General features: G+C 40.8%; 2 protein-coding genes and 2 pseudogenes across 3 annotated transcripts in view; 1 reads left to right on the top strand and 3 right to left on the bottom strand.

Moving 5' to 3' along the window:
* Window positions 1-21,772, bottom strand: part of LOC133114244 (GTPase IMAP family member 4-like) — a 60,590-nt gene that overhangs the window by 38,700 nt on the left and 118 nt on the right. The window lies entirely within an intron of this gene.
* On the bottom strand, window positions 125-3,639 carry LOC133114248 (GTPase IMAP family member 4-like). Of its 2 annotated transcripts, XM_061223468.1 has the most exons (4): window positions 3,532-3,616; window positions 3,116-3,300; window positions 2,320-2,590; window positions 125-1,831 (listed from the first exon to the last, which is right to left on the bottom strand). In XM_061223468.1, exons 3-4 carry the CDS (start codon window positions 2,579-2,581, stop codon window positions 1,050-1,052), a joined length of 1,044 nt encoding a protein of 347 aa, XP_061079452.1. In that variant the 5' UTR covers window positions 2,582-2,590; window positions 3,116-3,300; window positions 3,532-3,616; the 3' UTR covers window positions 125-1,049. The 2 variants fall into 2 exon arrangements, with proteins under 2 accessions (XP_061079452.1, XP_061079453.1); XM_061223469.1 differs by lacking the exon at window positions 3,116-3,300 and having other exon boundaries at window positions 3,532-3,639.
* LOC133114100 (GTPase IMAP family member 4-like) lies at window positions 5,750-6,949 on the bottom strand (annotated as a pseudogene).
* On the top strand, window positions 17,634-21,658 carry LOC133114250 (GTPase IMAP family member 9-like; annotated as a pseudogene).

The raw sequence follows: 21,772 nt of genomic DNA, 5'->3' as shown, positions 1-21,772 counted from the left end.
CTCTATCAGAAATAATTTACAGCTGAATGTAGTCCCACAAAGATAGATGAGACTGCACAATGATGTTGATATGAACCAATACATAATGGTATGTGTAATGATTATTGCTTGTTTAACAGACATGGTAATTATATCTTCATATTTATTTTTGTATTGATATTACACACAGTTTCTAAATTTAGACTGTTCATAATGTGTGGGACTGCAGCTATCATTTTAACTATAGTCACGTAATTTCTGTGTCTATTGTCAATCGTCACATTACGCACAGGGCAAGAAAAAGAACAAAATACAGTACCCCAGGGATCACAGTATAGGATGAGAACAGCCACAAACAATTGAAAAAAATAAATAAATAGATTAACTAAAAAATTTAAGTAAACAGTGAACAATAAATGCATGGAAGGTGTTCAATTATATTCTGCCTCACTTTATGAAGCACCAATCCTAGGGGACAAAATAAAACATTACTCCACATCCTCTCCATGTTGTCTAAAATCATGGCTGTGTGTACATATTTTAAAATATAAATCACAGAGCGGTCTCAATGTACTAGGACTAATGGAAATAAATCCTCCCAACAAAACTGAAAGACAGGTGGGTACTGGAGTCCATCAAGGAATCTGTGGCTGTGAAATTATCCTTCCTTCACACAGGGTCGTTTGTAGTCTGAATCAGAATCCATTCCAAAATTCAGAATTGATCATATCCCTGAAATCATATCCCATGTGAAGAAATGTATCATCTCATTTATTTATTCCAAAAGGGTGAACTACACTCAAAATCAGGAAATAGTTCTGAGCACCATCTTGTGGCTCCGAACAACACTGTCACTACAGTTTCTCCTGAGCTGCTGGTATACTCGGCATTTTGTCTCCAAAGTGTTTCCCATAAAATGTTAAGCAGGGAAGCGGATTTGTTCTGGCATACCAGCATTATGTTCCTGAAAAAACATGATCAGTGAAATATTAGTGTGATTTCATTTCATGAGATCCGGGAGAGTGTAGAAAGAACAGTCTATGATTTCTTGCGATTATCGCAAGGGCCACTCATATGAACGGTAGTGGTTTATCTAAAAAATCTCTCACGTCATCTCTCACTCTTCTCACTTCCCTCATAAATTTACTTTCTCTGATCTGTCTTACAACCGTTTCCTGTCTCTCTTTCTCCTCTTCTTCTCTCCTCTTCCTGTCCTCCTCTCTTATCCTTCGCTCCACCTCCTGATACATCTCATTGGTGTAGCATTGCCCTCCGTTTCCCTCCACCATTTCCTCCACCTTCCGCGTCAGCTCGGAGACCTGAGCACCGTCGCTGCCGTCTTTGTTGTTGAAGACGTGATACCCACCGCCACAGCTGCCGACAACGTCCTGGAGGTCGCGGCTGTAGCTGAGGAACTCCCACACCGGCTTATCCAGCTGATCCCCCCCAGTGAACAGCACCATGGTGTAGCGTGAGGCTTCCTCTCCGAACTTCTCCTGGATCCAGCGCACGGCGTTCCTCTCCTCCTGTGTGAAGCGGCCCAGCCTGATCACCAGCAGGAAGGCATGCGGTCCTGGGACGGACAGGGTGATGCACCTCTCGATTTCACGCTTAACTTCTTCCTCTGGCATGGAAGTGTCAAAGATCCCCGGGGTGTCAATCACGGTAATGCGCCCCCTGTCTGTTTCCTTGTTACTGCTCTCACTACTCCTGGTCACGGAACCCGGAGAGAACTCCGATTTGAAGGCTTTTCTCTCCAAGATGGTGTTTCCCGATGCACTCTTCCCTGCTCCACTCTTACCAATCAGCACCATCCTCAAGTCAGGAGAACAACGTCTCTCTCCAGACCACGCTGTGGGGAAAACACACCCGTTTACAATGCAGGAAGATAGGAGACTGGATCATAAGCCTGCCACTTAATAGCTTTCTGCACAAAGATTTGACACCAACAGTGACGAAAGCACATCTACAGAATCACAGTCTTCTTACAATTAAGCAATCTTTACTTGACATAGTTGTTGAGGATAAACCTAGGGCCTAAGCTTAATTAACTGCATGGAGGGTTTTCAATTATATTCTGCCTCACTTTATGAAGCACCAATCCTAGGGGACAAAATACTCCACATCCTCTCCATATTTGTCTAAAATCATGGCTGTGTGTACATATTTTAAAATATAAATCACAGCGCGGTCTCAATGTACTAGGACTAATGGAAATAAATCCACAAAAAAACTGAAAGACAGGTGGGTACTGGAGTCCATCAAGGTATCAGTGGCTGTGAAATTATCCTTCCTTCACACAGGGTCGTTTGTAGTGTGATATTAGATATTGATGCTTACTGTGATCTTTCTCCAGTCTCTGAGCGAGGTCATTCTGGTCCGCTTTCCTCAGGGCATGCAGTGCCACCTTCCCTGCATCTTTTTCCCCAAAGGCCGCTATCATCTGCTCCACTATGTCAACCACAGGTTTGTTCTCCAGTCTGCCCTTTCCAATGGGTTTAAAGCCCTCAGGCAAATCGTTTGAGAGCCAGAATTTAAACCTCCTCAGATCCTCTGCCAACATATCATCCAGGGTGGAAATGAGCAAGGACTGGACAGACATTGCAGGTCACTAGAGAATGTGGAGAAATGGGTAGATAAAACTCATATACTTGTGTACAATGTACAAACTATTGGATAGAAATAATGGAACTGGTATACACATAAAGAAGAAAATGCCCAAAAACTCAGATTTTCCTGCACTTTTAACAATTGTTACTTTATCTTTGTATAAAACTACGAAGTCCCCTTGCTACACTGAGTTTCCCCAATGTAAAACATCACAGTAAGACAGTTATTTACTCTTACTTACTTACTCTTGCTGTTAATTTTTTTTTAAAGATTTGAGTAAAGTACGCCCTGACACCACCGTACAAAACAATAAAACACCACTAGGACCACTTCAATAACATTCAGAAAAATAATAGGTAACCAAGTCCCGCAGCAGTAGCGTAAACTCTACCATATAAAGCATGGGTACACACAGCATGTCACTCCCCTGCTTACTTCCCTCCACTGGCTGCCTGGCGTGGCTCGCATCAAATTCCAAACATTGGTGTTAGCCTCCCAAACAGTTAAGGGGTCTGCCCTAGCTTACCTCCAAAAAATCATCAGACCCTACACCCCTGCCAGACCTCTTCATTCGGCTTCCACAGGCTGCACCCACGCTGGCCCTTTTAGGATAAGATTGAACACCACTGCTCTAGGGTCTGTCAACGCAGTTATCCCTGGTTATGGGTATGCACTTTGCACTTTCTTGTACGTCGCTCTGGATAAGAGGGTCTGCCAAATGCCATTAATGTAATGTAATGTAATGAAATGTAATCCAGCGAAACACGTGAATACAAAATCAAAATGAATATTAATCACTCGCAAATAGATCCTGACTGAATTTTTCCAAAGAAGCGCGTTTACCACCCGTTTTAGTCGAACATTAGCAGCAGTCACGGGTTAACTCACTGCACACGGCTCGTGGCGTTTTCAATCTGGTTCGAAATGCGGATTAACACTTACCAATTAAAAACGCAGTTATACAGACGCCGACCACAAAGTTACTTTACTTGAAAAACAAAAAAACAACGGGAACAATACGGTAGACTGTTAAGTGGAAGTGAAAGCATTCTTCACATCCGGAATATTTACGCAATGGGAATTTCCCGGTAGAGCGCTTCCCGTCAGAGCACGACAGTACAATTTACTGTAGGTCGCGAGGTGGAGGCAAGGCTGGACAATGGGCCAGGGATTGACATGAGAAAAAATATGAGCCGTCAGATATGGCCATAATTTCTGAATAAGTTATTCTTGTTCTGTCAATGACATATTTCGCCTATACCTATGCGTGAGGGTTCTAAAAAGAAAATAACATCACGGTCAATTTCAATTAAATCATTGCGGTTTCATAAAGCATTGCCGAGACGAGATAATGTGCATTGTGCTCATTATATAGTCAAATAAATGTACCTAAACACAGAGATTTCTGTTCTGCTCTGCAGTAATCCCTCAGGGACAACACCTCCCATCCTTCCATTGTTTTTGTACCCCACTAGATCACATTGCACATCCACTAGTCTGCCATCCCCCAGTTATCAGAGATTTTTTCGAAATGCATACAAATTCACCCTCATTTAACACTGCCCCTGCTAATCACCAACTTAACTCCTTGATTTTAATAAAAGGTTAATGCATTATTTTATTTTGAACAATTTATTTTAACTTAGCAATGTTTGTTTCCACTCCGATTGATTATTACATCCAATATATTTTTTTTTACATACTATACACCCCAAATATGAGAAACAAAATAACTACATTATGTGCTAAAATATGGCACAAAATTATATTCCTAAAATGCATAACTAATGTATGATGATATTTGTTCATTCTCAAAACTATTTGTATTATACAAACCCTGTACATAATCAATGTGATTTTACTCTACGGAAACAGTCAGTCCACACAAATTATGTATGTCCAAATCCCACAAAGAGGAAGTCCCTCTGAGCATATGTCACGTTTCAGGTCTGTCTCGCCATGTTTTATGTTTATTCATGTTGTCTTAGTCACGTAGTGTCTTATCATGTATTATGTTAGTCTAGGTTCGTCATGTTGTTTATTTCTTGTTACGATTTATTTTCTCGTCATGTCTAGTTATGTTTCATTACGATTATATTACCTTGTTATGTTGAATGGTTATCGTCTTAGTTTCGTTTTGTATTATGTTTTGATTAATGTTTATTGTTACGTTAACTGGTCGTTGTTTATGCATACACTTTTACATGTCTTTCCGCAAACCTTGCGTTCCGCCTTTTCTCTCTCGCTCCTTCTGTCATTCACTCCCTAATTGTTTCCATTTGTCTATTTACTAAAACGACTAACGCTAGATCAGGATTGGGTAGAAACTAACAAAACTAATCATGTGTTCATGTTACCTTACGTTTCTCGTGCATGTCATTTACTAATTTACTAATGCTAGGGCAGGATAGGTTTATTACTAACGATTACTAATCTCCTTGTTAAACTTGTCATCCATCGCACCTGTTTTCCATTTCCTTGCTACGCTCTAACTAATTGTCTACACCTGTCTACACCCGCATTTATAGCCCAGTCTGCCTCTAGTTTTACTACGCAACTCTTGAGCATTATTTTCTGATTGATTCACGTTAAGATCCACGTCCGCCTGTACATCTGCCCCGCTGACAGCTCTCCTGCTACCGGACCTCCCTGCACGTTTACCGACTACAAGTTTGCCTCTTCCCTCGGCACCGTGCTGTTTGTTTGTTTAATATTTGTTTGGCTGGATCTATGTGTATGGACATTGCTTGTTTTGACTACGCTCCTGGGATTCGTCCCGAATAAAGCCCTGACGGGACTTTATCTAACCTTTGTTTCTGAGTCGTGCATTTTGGGTCCAACCCCCACGCACCCGTCTCAGCATATACATTATTCATATCCCGTAATCTCATTTACATGAGTTTACATTAGCCACAAGAAAAATCATCACTTCTGGCACACAATGCCTAAATAAGATTAAGAGAGCTGAGACAGCTTGAGCAGCACATGCAGCCTCCCTCCACCTAAACCACTGCATTAGTGTGAGTTCAAATTATTAGGATTATTTATTAGTTGTAGTATTTGGATAATATTAATGTTTGTGATATTCATGAAAGTATATAAACATCTAAAATGTAAGATTTGTATAATTAATCCCCACATTTTACAACTCTCACACATCTTACTTTAGATTTTTAAAAACAGCTATTCCAACTCCAAGAATTCCTGCACACAAGATGCCTGCTGCAGCTCCTTTGACCATGTTTCCCTTATCTCTATCTGACCTCAGTCTCTCTTCCTCTATTACACGTTGTCTCTCTTTCTCTGCTCTGATCTTTTCCTCCACCTCTTGCCTCTTTTTCTCCTCCTCTTCCCTAATATTTCGCTCAGTCTCCTTCCACTTTCTCTCCTCCTCTGCTCTGATCTTTTCCTCTTCCTGCCTCTTTATCTCTTCTTCTCTCTTCCCCCTGTCCTCCTCCTCTTTGATCCGTCTCTCAGCCTCATTGAACATCTCAATGGTGTAGTGTTTGCCTCCGTTCTGCTTCATCATCTCCTCTATTTTCAGCATGAGCTGTGTGAGGTTCCTTTCATCTTCTCTGTCGAAGACATGGTATCTGCAGCCACAGCAGTTGATGAGCTCCTGAAGTTCCTCGGAACAGTTTAGAAACTCACCCACAGTTTTTTTTCTTTATCTGATCAGCACCAGTGAACAGCACCATCGTGTACCGTGAAGCCTCTTCCCCAAAGTGCTTCTGGAACCACTGCATGACAGATTTATCTTCCTGTGTGAATCTTCCCAACCTGACCACCAGCAGAAACACATTAGGTCCTGGGTCAGACAGTTTGATGGACTTCTTGATTTGATTTTTCACCTTTTCATCCATGTTTGCGCTGAAAAGCCCTGGGGTGTCAACCACATAAATTGATTTTCCCTCAAGCTGTGCAGACTGTCCTTTTGAAAATGTGGTTACAGCCTCAGCAGAATCATCCTCAAAAAAAACATCGTCCCCCAAAATGATGTTTGCTGCCGAGCTCTTCCCTGCTCCAGTTTTGCCGATCATCACCATCCTCAGACCATGCACTGAAGAAAATAAAAACAGTGCAGTACAAGGTAAACAAATGTGTTTGGTTTAAAAAAAAAAGCATTTATATACCACTTTTATCCAAGGGGCTTTAGAATGAATACCTCTCATTCACCCATACTCACATGCCAATTGTGAAAGGCAGCCATGCAAGGCACCGATCATCTTGTTGGGGGCAATTGGGGGTTAGGTCTCACACTTTCACACACCCAGGGCAGGGAATTGAACCCTCTGACTGCCAGACAACCGCTCTTACCTCCTGAGCTAATGTCGCCCTGAGTGACACCTCGGTCAAACATGGTGTGTGCCTACATACAGTGCTGGGTATATTACATAGGAAATGCAATCTGACACTGATTACAAATTACAGGACTGAAATTAAGGCAGAAACGAGTTGTTAATGAGAGCGGTCAGAGGAGAAGGGCCTGTCGAAGCTGACAGTAAGGTGACAGTAACGCAAATAACCACACATTACAACAGCAGTATGCAGATGAGCATCTCTGAACACACAATGTGTAAAACCTCTAAGTGGATAGGCTACAGCAGCAGAAGACTGAATAAGTCTATACTATTTTTTTTTAATAAATACCTGCTCACTGAGTGTATATACACACACAGTATATACAGATAAAAGTTAAAAGATTGGGACAGTGTGACAAATTGATTGTCTTTCCTCTGTCATCTGTATATTTCAAATCACAGTGACTAAATCTGCACATATCCAAAGTATACTGTCCAATGAGGTAAAAGGCTTGTGTAATCATTAGACTTTTGGTTATCACTGTTATCACAGAAGCTGAAAGGATCTTCAGCGCACCCAGGAGGTTGAAAACCTAGCTCAGTATGGCAATGTCACCAATGCATTTAAATGTGGCAGTATGCCATGTCCTTCAGGAGCAACAAAAACAATGTACGTCTTCAACAAAAAATGTTTATTGCTATTTGGTCTGCATTTAATGTGGTTTTTAAATATATTTTAAATGCCATTCAATGAGACAAGTATACTTATTTTTTTTTTAATTTGGCAAGTACCATTTTTACAAACCAGAGAAGCTAGTGCATATATTAATTTTCACAAGAGTGTGCACAAAAACAGTGTACAGGACATTTAAAAAATACTTACTTTTGCCAGTTGTTGCTCTTGCCTTTTCAATACTTTCTCTTTTCCTTTTCTTTTGTTCCTCAGAAAGATGTGCGTGTGACACTCTCCGCATTTGTCTTGAGAAAATGAAAACAATTCTGTTAGCCACAGGTGCATGTTTGATGCCATCATTTTGAGGGATACTTTTTAAATGTCATTGTTCAATTAATGTGCATAGTCAGGCAGGTGTGTGCACACACACACACACACACACACACACACACACACGCATCCACGCAGAGAGGGGGAAGTTCTGCAAAACTATTGTTTTGATGCATTTTTGAAATTGAACCAGGTTGTCAATCTCCTGAGTGTGCTTTCAGTGTCTGCTGAGGCAACCAGGATAATAACATCTGGAGGTTTCTTCATTCCTTTTGCCTTGAGAACAGCTGATATACACGACTGCAGCCTGCATACCTGCAATGGAGCATCTCTCTTATGAGGCTTTATGGAGTCCAAGGACAGTTTTCTCTTTCTGGAAATGGTCTTGGAGACTATCAGCCCTATTCTGAATCATTAAGTAATCTCTTCCTGTCAGGGTTCAGTGAATGAATCCAATTGCAGAGTACAAAGGAACACCGAGGCAGAGATATGATAATTAAAAAATATATTTAATAGCATAAGCAGCAAAAAATTATACAACAAACCAAAGCAAGCGTGAATAATAACAGAATGGATCGTTCTTAATGCTCATCACAAACCATCATCTGCTATGTTGGAGGACAAGCTGGCATAGAACTAAATATATTTCCTCACCAAAACTGCACAGTTGAAGACTGGAAAAAAACATAGAATGGTCTTATGAATCTTGATTTCTGCTGAGGCATGCAGATGGTAGGGTCAGAATTTGCCGGCAACAGCATGAATCCATGGACCCAACCTGCCTCGTGTCAACAGTCCAGGCTGGTGGCGGTGGTGTAATAGTGTTTTCTTGGCACACTTTGGGCCTGTTAATACCAATCAATCATTACTTGAATGCCACAGCCTATTTGAGTATTGTTGCTGACTATATGCATCCCTTCACGGCCACAATGTACCCATCTTCTAATGGCTACTTCCAGCACGATGCACCATGTCACAAAACAAAAGTCATCTCAAACTGGTTTCATGAACATGACAATGAGTTCAATGTTCTTCTGTGGCCTTTCCAGTCACCAGATCTGAATCCAATAGAACACCTTTGGGATGTGGTACAATGGGAGATTCTTTTCTTTGGAAGGTCTCAGACACTCTAATTAGCACCAGTGTACTGTGAGGCTTCTTCTCCAAAAAGCTTCTGAATCCACTGCCAGGCAGATTTATCTTATCTGCCCAATCTGACCACCAACATAAACAGCAGAGGTCAGGCAGATCACTGCACCTCTTGATTTCATTTCTCACTTGTTCTTCATCTATGGATGTGCGGAAAAGCCCTGGGGGGTCAATCACTGAAATCCGTCTTTTGAAAATCTCAATTCACTCTGTCTTGTTGATACCATGGTTACAGGTTGAGGGAAATCAACCTCGACAGAACCTGCCCTCCCCAGAATGGTCTTTCCTGATTTGCTCTTCCAAACTCCAGCTAACTAGCACCATCCTCAAGGGAAGTCAATTCCAGTCTAGAAAACTTGTCTCTGCTAACCCAATGGGGTATTGCCAGAAATTCCATCTCTGGGTACATTGATTTTCAATCAGGGGAAACACTATTCGGAATGTTATCGCTCCTGTCTTTTCAATACCTTCTCTTTGGCTTTTCTATTGTTCCTCAAAAACATATGCACTTGTTACATTCTACAACCTTTACTTCCCAGAACCTATGAGTATAATTATGAGAAAATGTAAGCGATACTGTTAGCCACGGGTGTAGGTTTGCTTTTAAAGTATAAAACATTGGCTAACAAAACAAAAAAAAAACACAAAAGCATCTCCAAATCCTACCAAGACATTACATGCTTTACAATGGAAATTTAGTCAGCCAGACTTAAGTCAAGTGTACAGCAAGACCCTCCATTGTATGGCTTAAGTACTGCATAAGTTACGGCTTGCTCCACACCAAACTGCTTGAAAACTAAAATCTTTCCGCAACTGGGCATGAGCATATGGAAAACTGTACCCCAAAAAAAGTAATGAACCCCCAGCCACAGATACAATTCCTTAATAGCTCAAACTGTCCCAGGCTTATGGAGTGAAATGAAAAGATATATCCAACTGCTCTGCTATCGACCCAAAGGCCCTCCACCCTCTCCCCTCTGGATTTTGCAAAAGTGCACCAATTTACAGTTTCCTGCTCCGTTCCTGCAAACCAGCAATGGACAAGCCCCCCCCCCCAAAGCCATCAGAGGGTTCCCAAATAGAGGTTCCTCCGATACCCACTGAGCAGGGACCTTCCCTCTCTCTCTCATGAGACCCTTAGAAGCTGTCAGAGCTCCCAGCACAGATTCATCACTTGGTACTGCCAGCAACATTCAAACTGTCCAGCCGACGAACAAATAAACGCAGGTCCAGTCCCAAACCTCCCGCCTGTCTCGGCAGGCTACAGACCAGCTCTCTCCACATTGTGATGGTAGAGTAGTCTTTGTGCTGCCTGCAGGCTCAATGCTGCAGCTCCACTCGCTGGGCTGGCGAGACCGTGTCCGCCTTCTTGGAGAGGAAAACCTAACTCCGTTGCCCTCAGCCAGTGCTGTCCTGACCAGAAGGAATCAGGACCCTCTGCACTTCCTTTAGCATATGCTGTGAACTAGCTGCCATCAAATTGTTAATCACCAGGGCACTGTCCCAGTACAATAGTGGCCCAAGCCATTTCCAGTTGGATAGCCTGGTAGAAACATTCCCCAGGGTTTCCTCCCAGTTCTATACTCAGGTGAACTCCTAACACCTTAAAACCATTTTACTAAAGAATGTTCTCCTCTCTATGTTCCTGTCAAAGAAAAGCCCAGGAGTAAATCTGCACATATCCAAAGTATACTGTCCAATGAGGTAAAAGGCTTGTGTAATCGTTAGACTTTTGGTTATCGCTGTTGCCTTAGCAGAAGCTGAAAGGATCTTCAGCGCACCCAGGAGGTTGAAAACCTAGCTCAGTATGGCAATGTCACCAATGCATTTAAACAATGTGGCAGTATGCCATGTCCTTTAGGAGCAGCAAAAACAATGTACGTCTTCTGTGTGTGTGTGTGCGCAACTACATAGTTATGCACATTAACACAATTAAAAGTGTCCCTCCTAATGATAACACCAAACCTATGTAACATGGTTAGCTCAGCTAGTTCGCTAGTAAGCACGGACGTGCAGTGAAAACGAAGGCTGGTAACAGATTACCTCGACAACACTCCCCGATGACGTATCCCTCAAATTCAAAAGAACGTTGTTGCCCTTGGTTAGTGGCGAGTTCGTCTTTAGCTGACTGGTAACGCGTTCGTTCAACAAATAATTTGGACAAGTGAGAGGCCGGGGTTCAAATCCCACCTCGGACTCAGGCAATTTCTCACCTGTTACACGCGGGGGCCAGTCGCGGATTGCCGTAACAGATTATTTGACCGAAGGTGACCCCTCTCTTGAAATAAGGGTTCGAATCCAGCTCCGGCTGTTATTTAAACATTATAAACCTCACCTTTTTAAGTTAATGTGATCCACTCAAGTGATGTTGAACAATAACCTTTTATAGCAACTTACTTTGGAATGTACATTTGTTTCCCCCCCTCAGATAACAGCCTTAAAAGGGTATTCAAAGCCATTCCTTATAGCGGGATTACGATAAAGTCCACTGAATCCAGAGTGCATTGCCTGTATCTGTGACAAATGCTGTTCCAGCAGATAAACATAATTTTTCAGTTAAAAAGACTTTTCATAATTAAAAATATTTTTTCATTTAATATTTGTTTTGTATAATTCCATAATTTGATAATAAACCAAGGAAGATTCATTCCTTTGAGGTCCTGACACTCATTAGATATTTGATATTTGAATGCTTTGCGATCGTGAGCATAATGATTTTTGATTCATTGATTTTATACAGGGGCCTAAGAGATAAATAGGCCTAACAATTATTTCATTGATAAAACCACCTTCAACTGCACAAAGAGCATGACTCTCTTAAAGGTCATTTTATTTTGATCTTTTGATAATTTAAATCAAAATGTTCTTAGTTGATTAGTTATATTACACAAAGTGGTTCAAGATAAAAAGTTTAGTTTCTTGACATTTCAGTAAAATAATCATAAAAATGAATATCATCAAGAAGAATACATTTCCTGCTTCAGTGTTCTTTGATGGTCACCTAACACCTCAACCCTACTCGATGATCAAAGGGGGTTAGGAACAACCATTTGGTTTCCTTCCACATCACATGCGTACAAAACAATGCATATTCGTCTGCCTGTCACCTCATCAGGGACAGGTACCTGCATTTTATTTCAGCATTTTACTTCAGGAGGTTTGGGGCATAAAAGCTCATTCTAATACAACATGATTTTGTGATTGAAATGATACGCTTCATTCTGTAATTAAGACTATTTTTGCTGTATTAATAAATTGTTATTGATCTGAATTTTGGACTACAAGTTTTACTTCACAAAGGACCAAATTCCTACACATATCAACACTGGAGTCATTGCTTTAATACAAACAATTTTTTAATTTCAGTGATATTAACAGACACACATACACATCCTGATACAGTACCCAATACACACACATATTAAGACACCCTTATACAATATAAACTCTTTAATTACTAGGTATGCAACATCTATGTAAAAAAACTGCGGCAACAGCACAAACATACACTTAAACAAAGGGAACGAATATATAAACCTTTCCCAAAAAAAGGCATTTTACAATGTTCCAATGTTCAATGTTGGGGGGTGGGGGCCTGGAAGAACCGTGTGTATCTGTGTGTGCGTGTGTGTGTGTTCATGTAAATATAATGAATGATGGCTTTTCACAGAGTATTTACTATTGGGTAAGATTCAATGCCATACTTTGCGCTACTGCTTCAGTGAGCGCCACAAACACACACAGAAGTTCCACTGGGACTGGAATGGGGGCCTTCACTGGCACTGAAGGTACATCAGTACCCTCTGTTCTTGACAGAATGGCTGCGGGCTGATTTTTGGAGGCTGTACATGGTGCAGGAGAAGCTATTCAGGCAAAGAAAAATCTATGTTAGGATCTAATTTCAGCATAAACAACTAAAGTGATGTAATGATTATGAATATATTTACCACGCAAGGAGGAGGCACGCACATATACAGGACTGCCTCTGGACACTGTTGCTGTGGGACCACTCAGCTCTGAAGGAAAAAGTCACATTAGAAAGAGTCAAGCTCACATTCTGAAACCATTTTTATCCCTTTTTATAAATGCTATATTTCAGAGATTACAATTGTAAACTCGCCAATCCATTAAAAGATGTTTGACACTGCAAGGTTCTCGCTAAATAGAACGTAAAGAAGTCAAGAAGATAGGCAGAACACGGCCAAAAAAACAAGCCAAGGTAATAAAATATTTGTTATGAGAGGATAGCCTCTCCATACCTCTGCCTGTATACTTAATTGGCGCTCTGGTGACTGCAGCAGGTGCTGAAGCTGAAGAAATAGACAAGACATTGCTCAGAGGACATGTAATTGTTCATGAGAAATAACCAAATTTGACAGGTAAAAAATCTTTTGGAGAAAAAGATTATTTAAATTTTAACAAAAGTCAGAGCAGCTTAGACCACACAAGCTGAACTGTAAATGTCTGACATTTGTATGTATGCACTATTACATCTGTAGAATGAAACAGGTGTACAAAAAGTGCCAATAGTAATAACAACAACAACAAAAATAATAATAATAATAATAATAATAATAATAATAATAATAATAATAATAATAATCGCTACCCCCTAGTAGTAGTAATCTAACTTCGTAGTAACGTTACACCCACAGCTGCTGTGAACAGCGTCCCTAGATACCACGGCTGCTGTGAACAGCGTCCCTAGATACCGTAAAAGTTAACTTTACAAATGACTCCCACTACTAGCTACCCAGACAGCTACCAAAAACTTTTCCCATCGACATTATTCAAAAGTAGCTTTTCATAAACGTTGTGCCACTTTCCATTCGCGCGACGAAAGGTTACCAATAAATTACGTTCACAATAAATTAACGTCGTGTTGCTATCGGATGAGGTAACTTACCTTAATAAGTAGACTGACTGACGACAGGATCGGCGATCCAGATGATTTAAGTGTCGATTCTTTCGTCCTGACGATGGCAATGGTCAAAATAAATCTTCGGTTCGGTCGGTTTAAAAATGTAAACGCGAATAAAATATCAATAAAATCCGATCAAACTCGTCGCTCTCTCTCGCTCTCTCTCTGTGGCCGGCTCTCGCTCTCTCTCATTCCGTCTTCTCATTGGCCGCGGCGGAAAACGGGAAATAGCGCCAGGGCTCCGTCGGGTTCAACGCGGTGGCGGAAAATATATTACATCCGTAGTGGTTTAGGACTACCATCGAGAATGAATGGGTTTCGGTTTAGGGAGTTTTAGCTAAACAATACGCGGCTCCCGGGGAGCCATCTTGTTCATCTGACCATCCAGTAGACTTTCTGCTTCTGGTCAGCATCCTGAGTGCAGAGTGCTTGAGTTCAGCATTGAGCTGTAGGAGATGATTCAGGGTCAGAGGCTCAAGATCGTTCAGGTCATCTGACACGGTGGAAATGGGATGATCATTGAGGATGGCCTCGGCTTCACATAGGGCGGTTTGGAGAGCCTTGTCATCCAGAGTCTGCTGGCGCAACACTGAATACAACACCTTCTATATGGATCTTACAAGTCTCTCCCATACACCTCTGTGGTGAGAACCAGAGGGTGGTTTAATTATACACTGAATTCCTTCACTGAGCATTTCATGCTGGATCTTACTGTGGTTCAGGTTGGTAAGTGCTTCTCGCAATTCCTGCTCAGCTCCTACAAAGTTGGTTCCGTTGTCCGATACCATTTCTTTAACTTGACCTCTTCTGCAGATGAACCGCCGTAGTGCTGAAATGCGGGAGTCAGTATCTAAAGAATAGGCAAGTTCCAGGTGGACAGCACAACTGACCAGGCATGTAAAAACCAAGATTCCCCCACTTCCTTCTCTTCACTTCTATGGGTCCAAAATTATCTGTTCCCACATATGTGAATGCTGGTAAGTCTGGAGAAATACGATTCCTTGGTAGGTCGGCCATTTTTTGTTCTATTACAGTGGCATGCCATCGTCGACACAGAAGACAGTCGCTGACTATTTTCCTGGCAGCAGAGTTGACTCGCATTATCCAGTACTTCTGTCGGAGCTTTGAAAGCATATGGCTTCTTCCAGAATTACCTACAACCATGTGGATATGGCTCAGAAGAAGTCTGGATAGATGGCTGTTTTTAGGGAGGATGGCTGGATGTTTGGACCTATAGAAGTGAAGAGAGGGAGGAATCTGGTTAAAAGGTACGGAGTACTTTTTACATGCCTTCTATAAAATACCTGTTTCTAGTGTGGCAGTAAAAGAAACATTGACAACAAAAAGATCAGAAGGAACTTAGGGCCAGATTTACGTACATGGAACTCGCAGCACAAAATGCGGCCTGAAGAGGGTGTGTTGGTGCAGTTGCAGTCTGCCTGAAATTAGCATCTTATTTACAAAGGCTACAGCTCATTACGCAATCAGTGAATAGGACTGCCTATGCAACGCATGTCTTAAACAGCGTAGGTAAAACAATTAAAACACGGGTTTGAATATTTATCAGGTATTGAATATTCCTTGTTTCGGCTGCCACGTAAAAAGCACATTCAGTGCAAGAAAAAATGTGTACATATTCCAGCTGTGTCGGCTATTGTCGTTTGCCGGGATAGAATGGAAACGTTGTGTCGGAGGTTCCATGACACATTTTATTTCTCCCTGAAGCACAATTATTTATATGGTTGTTTTGTCACAGAAGTCTTTCCCTTTTTTTCCCTTTCCCTTTCCCTTTTTCTTTTCCGTGATTGTTTTGGAGGATAACTAATACAAACAAGCACACAACCCTGTTTTAAGGCAAAAAGCATGTCTTTCCACAATGGACAAAAGTGATTCTTCTCTGAAACGATTATTTGAAACTTCATACTTGTTACTGTGACTCTGATTGAGCATGTTATTTCAGTAATTTCCTACTGCTTCACATGAGATATTGATTAATTTCATAAATTATTTTCTAAATATTTTCTGTGACAAACACCCTGCTTTAATTATTGCTTGGCTGTGATCATTAATTAGTATTAAGCAGTTTGATGATTTCTTGGAGTTAAAATAGTGTGATTTTTGTTAGATTATTTTAAGTTACTTAAAGATTCAGAGCCTGTGTCTCTATCTCACTTATGCCTCAGTTTACGCCTGCTATTTAGAGGCGGATACATTTTTGAACAAATCGACCCTGATTCATTGGTGATCTGTAGTAAATTCAATGGAATACATAATCAGCCATACTATCTCCCCCCTTTATTTGTGCAATCCACCCTTAAATATACTGTATATGCATTAAGAAGAGAAGTGTACCTTACGACGACTCGCCTAGATCACACACATACGGCGGTTCCAGCCCCGTGCGCCAGTTTGATACATATCGCAACGCATCTTTCCTGGGAAGAATTCCTCATATGTGCACCTGAAAATCATCGCAAAGGGCATAGTAAATCTCCCATAATGCAGAACTGGACATCCCACAGCCTCAAGAACATTTTTCAGTAATTTCTAGCTGCAGGACTATGATATGTGCACAACACTAATGACATGGTGCAGATGTCATTGCAGTTCACAGAGATCTACAGAGCACTCTATGCATGTAATCCACTGAATAACATACACTTCTTCTAACAGTTTTTTCAGTGAAGATTGGTATTGGTACTTTAAACTCCTCTATGTGACTTAAAAACACATTGGATGTATGTACATAAAACTAAAAAATTTGGCCTGACAAGGGTATGTTGGTGTTGGTGTGTACCCCGTCTGCGCTAATTACAGTATGTGTATATCTTTCATATGAAGTGGAGCTTTAAAGGCATAGTTATATGAATATCGTCATTTGATGTATCTTCTGGTGTGATGTAAGAGCAACTGTGATATTCCAGCTGACCCGGTAATTGTAGATTGATTTAATCCAGAGATAGCGTAATGTTGAAAGGAGTTTGACATAATGGGAACATTTCATGGGAGGTTCTAGGTCATTTTTTATTTCTCCCAGAAGAGTAATTATTTCTACAGCTGGGTTTTTGTCACAGGGCGCAGGTGTTATCAATTCAATGATTTTTGTTTCCTGTTTTTAGTACTTTCTGTGATTCTTTTGCAGTTTTGGATGGTAACTATACACAGCCTGCCTGTCAGTTGTCATAAAATGTTGGATGCCGTTTGCTCCTTCTATAGCGACAGTAACAAATACTAAAACCACTCATAGCCAATTTATTCACTGAGACAAATTCAGTAAAGTCAAACCCCTGTGTGGGGAAAAAAAACAACCATTAATGAAGCAAACTGCATTAGCTAGCTAGAGGACAGTGGATGAAAATGATGTGTTCACTGTCATATTTGGAGTAGGCTACCATTTTTCAACATGTCAACAGATTATCAAAACACATTTTTCGTCAGTCTTCATAATACAGTCTTCATGTGAATCTATTTTTTTTTTTATTGCGTTGAAGCAGAGAGTTTATTTTAGAATTACATTGGTTCGACAGTTATTTATTATTTAGATAGCTACTGTAGTTAGCTGTTGTTTGTTCAACTTCTGAAGCAACTGATTGATAGTGTTAGCTAGCTCAGTCATATCAGTCTGGGGAATATAAATATAGCCCTTATAAATATAGCCCTTGGCTATAGTGCCACTTTCATTTTCTCTAGGCAGAGAAAGCTCTGGAGAGTTTCATGTGTTTATCTCTCTGTATAACAACAGAAAAGGCAAAGAGGAAGCATCGAAATGGCAGGAGCAACAACTGGCACAAGTGAGTATTTTTTCAATCTTCAGAACGCTCTTGTTCTTACGCTCACCTTTGTGAAAATAAATGAACCCAGGGGTGGAACTTCCCCAGGGGACATGACTCCTTGAATGGCATTTCAAAAAGTTTAAAAAACTAAACAAAAAACTAAACAAAAAACATGAAATACATGCAGACAAAATAGTAATACTTTTTGTCTCATAATCATTGTTTGATTTTAAATACAAATGTGGTGAGTACAGAGGAAAAACCACCATTTTGACAGGACATATTACATGACATAAGCTCGTTTCACTCTTTTTCACTCACAGATCACAATTTCTTATCAAGCCACATTTCACAAAATTGCAAGAGCAAAGAAAGCTGCGGCGACTACAGAAGGTTTTTTCCTCACAAATACCGCGTTTCTTCTGATAGTGCTGAAACACGGGCAGCTTCCTGAAATAATCTTTGTGATAACGCCAACCCTTTCATAAAATGTAGGTGCGCATCTACATTGCGCTTTATGGTAAATCATGTTTTGAGGACAATATACACTCACCGAGCACTTTATTAGGTATTTATTATACTTTTACATTACATTAATGGCATTTGGCAGACACTCTTATTCAGAGCGACGTACAACAAAGTGCATACCCATAACCAGGGATAAGTGCGCTGAAAGACGCTAGAGGGAAGTACAATTTCAACTGCTACCTGTACAACAAAGATAAGGTGTCATGGTGGGAGGTAATTCTCACTGGTGCCACGAGAGGGCCGATGATCATTGTTTCCACCTGTTCCTCGTTTACTCCAGGGGAATTACCTCCCTGGAGAGCATTTAAGACCAGCATGGACTAGTTTTCAGTGCTTTTGTGTTCAACCGTTCGCCCTTGGCACAAAGCCGGTAAAGCGCCCGGTAGACTCTAAACCTATACGAGTCAGGTACGGTGCTGGTGGATAATTATCTCATTGCTAAGGAAGAGAAATATCTAAATGGCCAGGAAGGCGTACAGCTGGAAGTGTTGTGTGTGCTGGCGCCTTCCTCAAGGGTTTTGTTTTTTCTGTTGGACTCGTGTGAGTCGATGGTAGAGGGACGTTGTCCCCGGTGTTGTATTTTGGTTTGCATTTTTGTCCCGAGCTGCGTCTCGAGGTTTTTATTTTCGTGCCTAGCTTTTCTCGCTAGGTTGTATTTTATTTTGGTTTTCACTTAGTGCCCAGCTATTTGGCACGGTACCAAAGTTATTGGTTCGCCCTGGTTATTAAGGGTTGTTTTACGTTCTCTAGCCGTTTTTGAGCTACTTTTCTGTTTGCGATTTCGAAGATTGGTTTGTTTAATTTCTATTCCTCCCATTGTTCCGGGAGAAGTCCTGTTCCTAGCTGGGTATCCCTATTTCTGTTCTCCCTGGGATTTAGTGACGAACACGTTCGCGTGTTGGTTAAAAAAGGTTCTACCCTGGCTCTCCGCTTAGCTTCCCACGCTGCATAAGGACCAGGGCCTATTTGAATTTTTTTTTTTTTTAACAAACAAACAAAGCAAAAGTGACCGAACTTAGCTAGCCAAACACTGCTTACCTAGCCAACTAAAAATACTGATACACAAAGACGTAAATGCTGTTTTTTGCACCATCCTCTGCAAACTCTAGAGACGATGTGTGCGTGAAATTCCCAGGAGATCAGCAACATCTGAGATTCTCAAACCACCCATTCTGACATTTGGTCTGAAATACAGCTGAACCTCTTGACCTTGTCTGCATGCTTTTAGTAGCTGCCACATAATTGGCTGATAAAATATGTACATTAACAAGCTGGTGTATCAGTCTACTCGCTGAGTGTACATATACACCGATCAGCCACAACATTAAAACCACCTGCTTAAACCACTTTTTTCATGATTAAAAATGCTTTAAACTGTATACATTTTCTATAAACACTTAAACTCACATATAATATAATGAAATATTATCTAACCAGATAATCATAAGTGAATTGCATTGAAAAGTTTAATTGAATTTTTTAAAGTGGAAATCTTGTAACCTTATTTGGAGTGGGGGTGGGGGGTGCATTATTTTGTTATTGAAATATCTTTATACATACTGGTGTTCATGATCACCTCTATCACAGATGCTAACCATGATCACCTCTATCTTAAAACATTTAAGATAGAGAAAAATATGAAAGCATGTGATTTTAATGTTGCGGCTGATCGGTGTATATACATTCACTGGGCACTTCATTAGGAGTACAGTCCAGGCTGGTGGCGGACATGTACAGTAATGGTGTGGGGAATGTTTTCTTGGCACACTTTGGGCCTGTCAATACCAATCAATCATTGCTTGAATGCCACAGCCTATTTCAATATTGTTGCTGACCATGTGCATCCCTTAGAAGAATGTGCACATCTTCTAATGGCTACTTCTAGCAGGATAATGTCACAAAGCAGCTGACAAATTCTGACAAGCTGATAGAATCATGTCAACATGGAACAGAATCTCAAAGGAACGGTTTCAACATCTTGTGGAATCCATGCCACAAAGAATTGAGGCTGTTTTGAGAGCAGGGGGGAGGCCCTACCCAGTCGTAGAGTAATGTTTATAATAAAGTGCTCAGTGAGTGTTTATATACGGTATTATAGTATTAAGAATTTATTATAGAACCTAAGACAGATGCCTCTCATCAAAACACTTTCACATTATTAAAATCATGTTCTGTCCTGTTTTTTCTTTTACCAGAGTTTCCCCTAAGGATGGTGCTGCTTGGTAAGAGTGGAGCAGGGAAGAGCGCATCAGGAAACACCATCCTGGGGAGGAAAGCTTTTGAAGAGGATGCGTCCCCAATCCTGTAACCATGGCTTCAACATGTCAGAGTGCAGAGATTGATGGAAGAAAAGTTTCTGTGATTGACACCCCAGGGCTTTTCAGCACATCCATGGATGAAGAGAAAGTTAAAGGGGAATTTGATAAGTGTATTCTTCGCTCAGTCCCAGGACCCCATGCGTTTCTGCTGGTGGTCAGGTTGGGCAGATTCACACAAGAGGAGAAGTCTGCTGTGCGGTGGATCCAGGAGCACTTTGGGGAAGATGCCTCATGGTACACATTGGTGCTGTTCACTGGTGCTGATCAGATAAAGAAGAAATCACTGGATGAGTTTCTGAGCCCATCCAAGGAAATTCAGGACCTCATTGATTACTGTGGCGGCAGATATCATGCTTTCAACAATGAAGATGAACAGAACCTTACTCAGGTTCCCGAGCTGCTGCAGAAAATAGAGAAGATGGTGATGAAGAACGGAGGAAAACACTACACCAATGAGATGTACAAGGAGGCTGAGAGAAAGATGAAAGAGGAGGAGGAGAGGAGGAAGACAGCTGAAGAATGGGAAGCAACAAAGAAAAATGTAATAGTGTTTGCGGTTGGGGCTGTGGCTGCAGGAGTAACAGTTGCAGCTGCTGCAAATCCAGCTACAGCAGCAAAGATAATCACCACAGCAGGAACAGCAGTGGGGAAAATGGCTGAAAAACACCTTGCAAATGTACGGTTGTGATGGATGGAATTTGGCAGCATTTAGCCACCATGGAGCAAAACTCGGGATAATCTTCCAAAGGATGCAAGAGAAGCAGCATCTGTTGAAAAACATACCTTTTACTTAATCACACAAGCTGGTCTGTTTCTTATTTGAATTGTTATGTTTTTATTATAAATTGTAATTTCCAAGTCTAAAGTAATTTCTTAGTCTACGTTTATATATAATGATTTACTCGTTTCATTTTTAGAATGTTATTGTTGTTGATCTAGTCCCTTAGGTATTATTATTGGTATTCATGACTCCTACGTAAAATTTTGGGATACTGTGCAATTGCTTTTTATTTCCTTTATATTTCCTTTTGCTGTCATTGCTTACATTTTTTCTCTCATCTTTTGTAAAGCACATTGAGCAGCAATTGTTTGAAAAGTGCTATACAAATTAAATGTGATTGATTTAATTTGATTGATTGATCCCACTTTTTTGATTAAATTTTAATCTTGGATTACCTATGCCTCTGAAA

This window comes from Conger conger, chromosome 16 (assembly GCF_963514075.1).
Source record: "Conger conger chromosome 16, fConCon1.1, whole genome shotgun sequence".
Classification (NCBI taxonomy): domain Eukaryota; kingdom Metazoa; phylum Chordata; class Actinopteri; order Anguilliformes; family Congridae; genus Conger; species Conger conger.
Note: the sequence above shows the minus strand (reverse complement) of the source record. Positions and strands in the feature narration are given on the sequence as shown.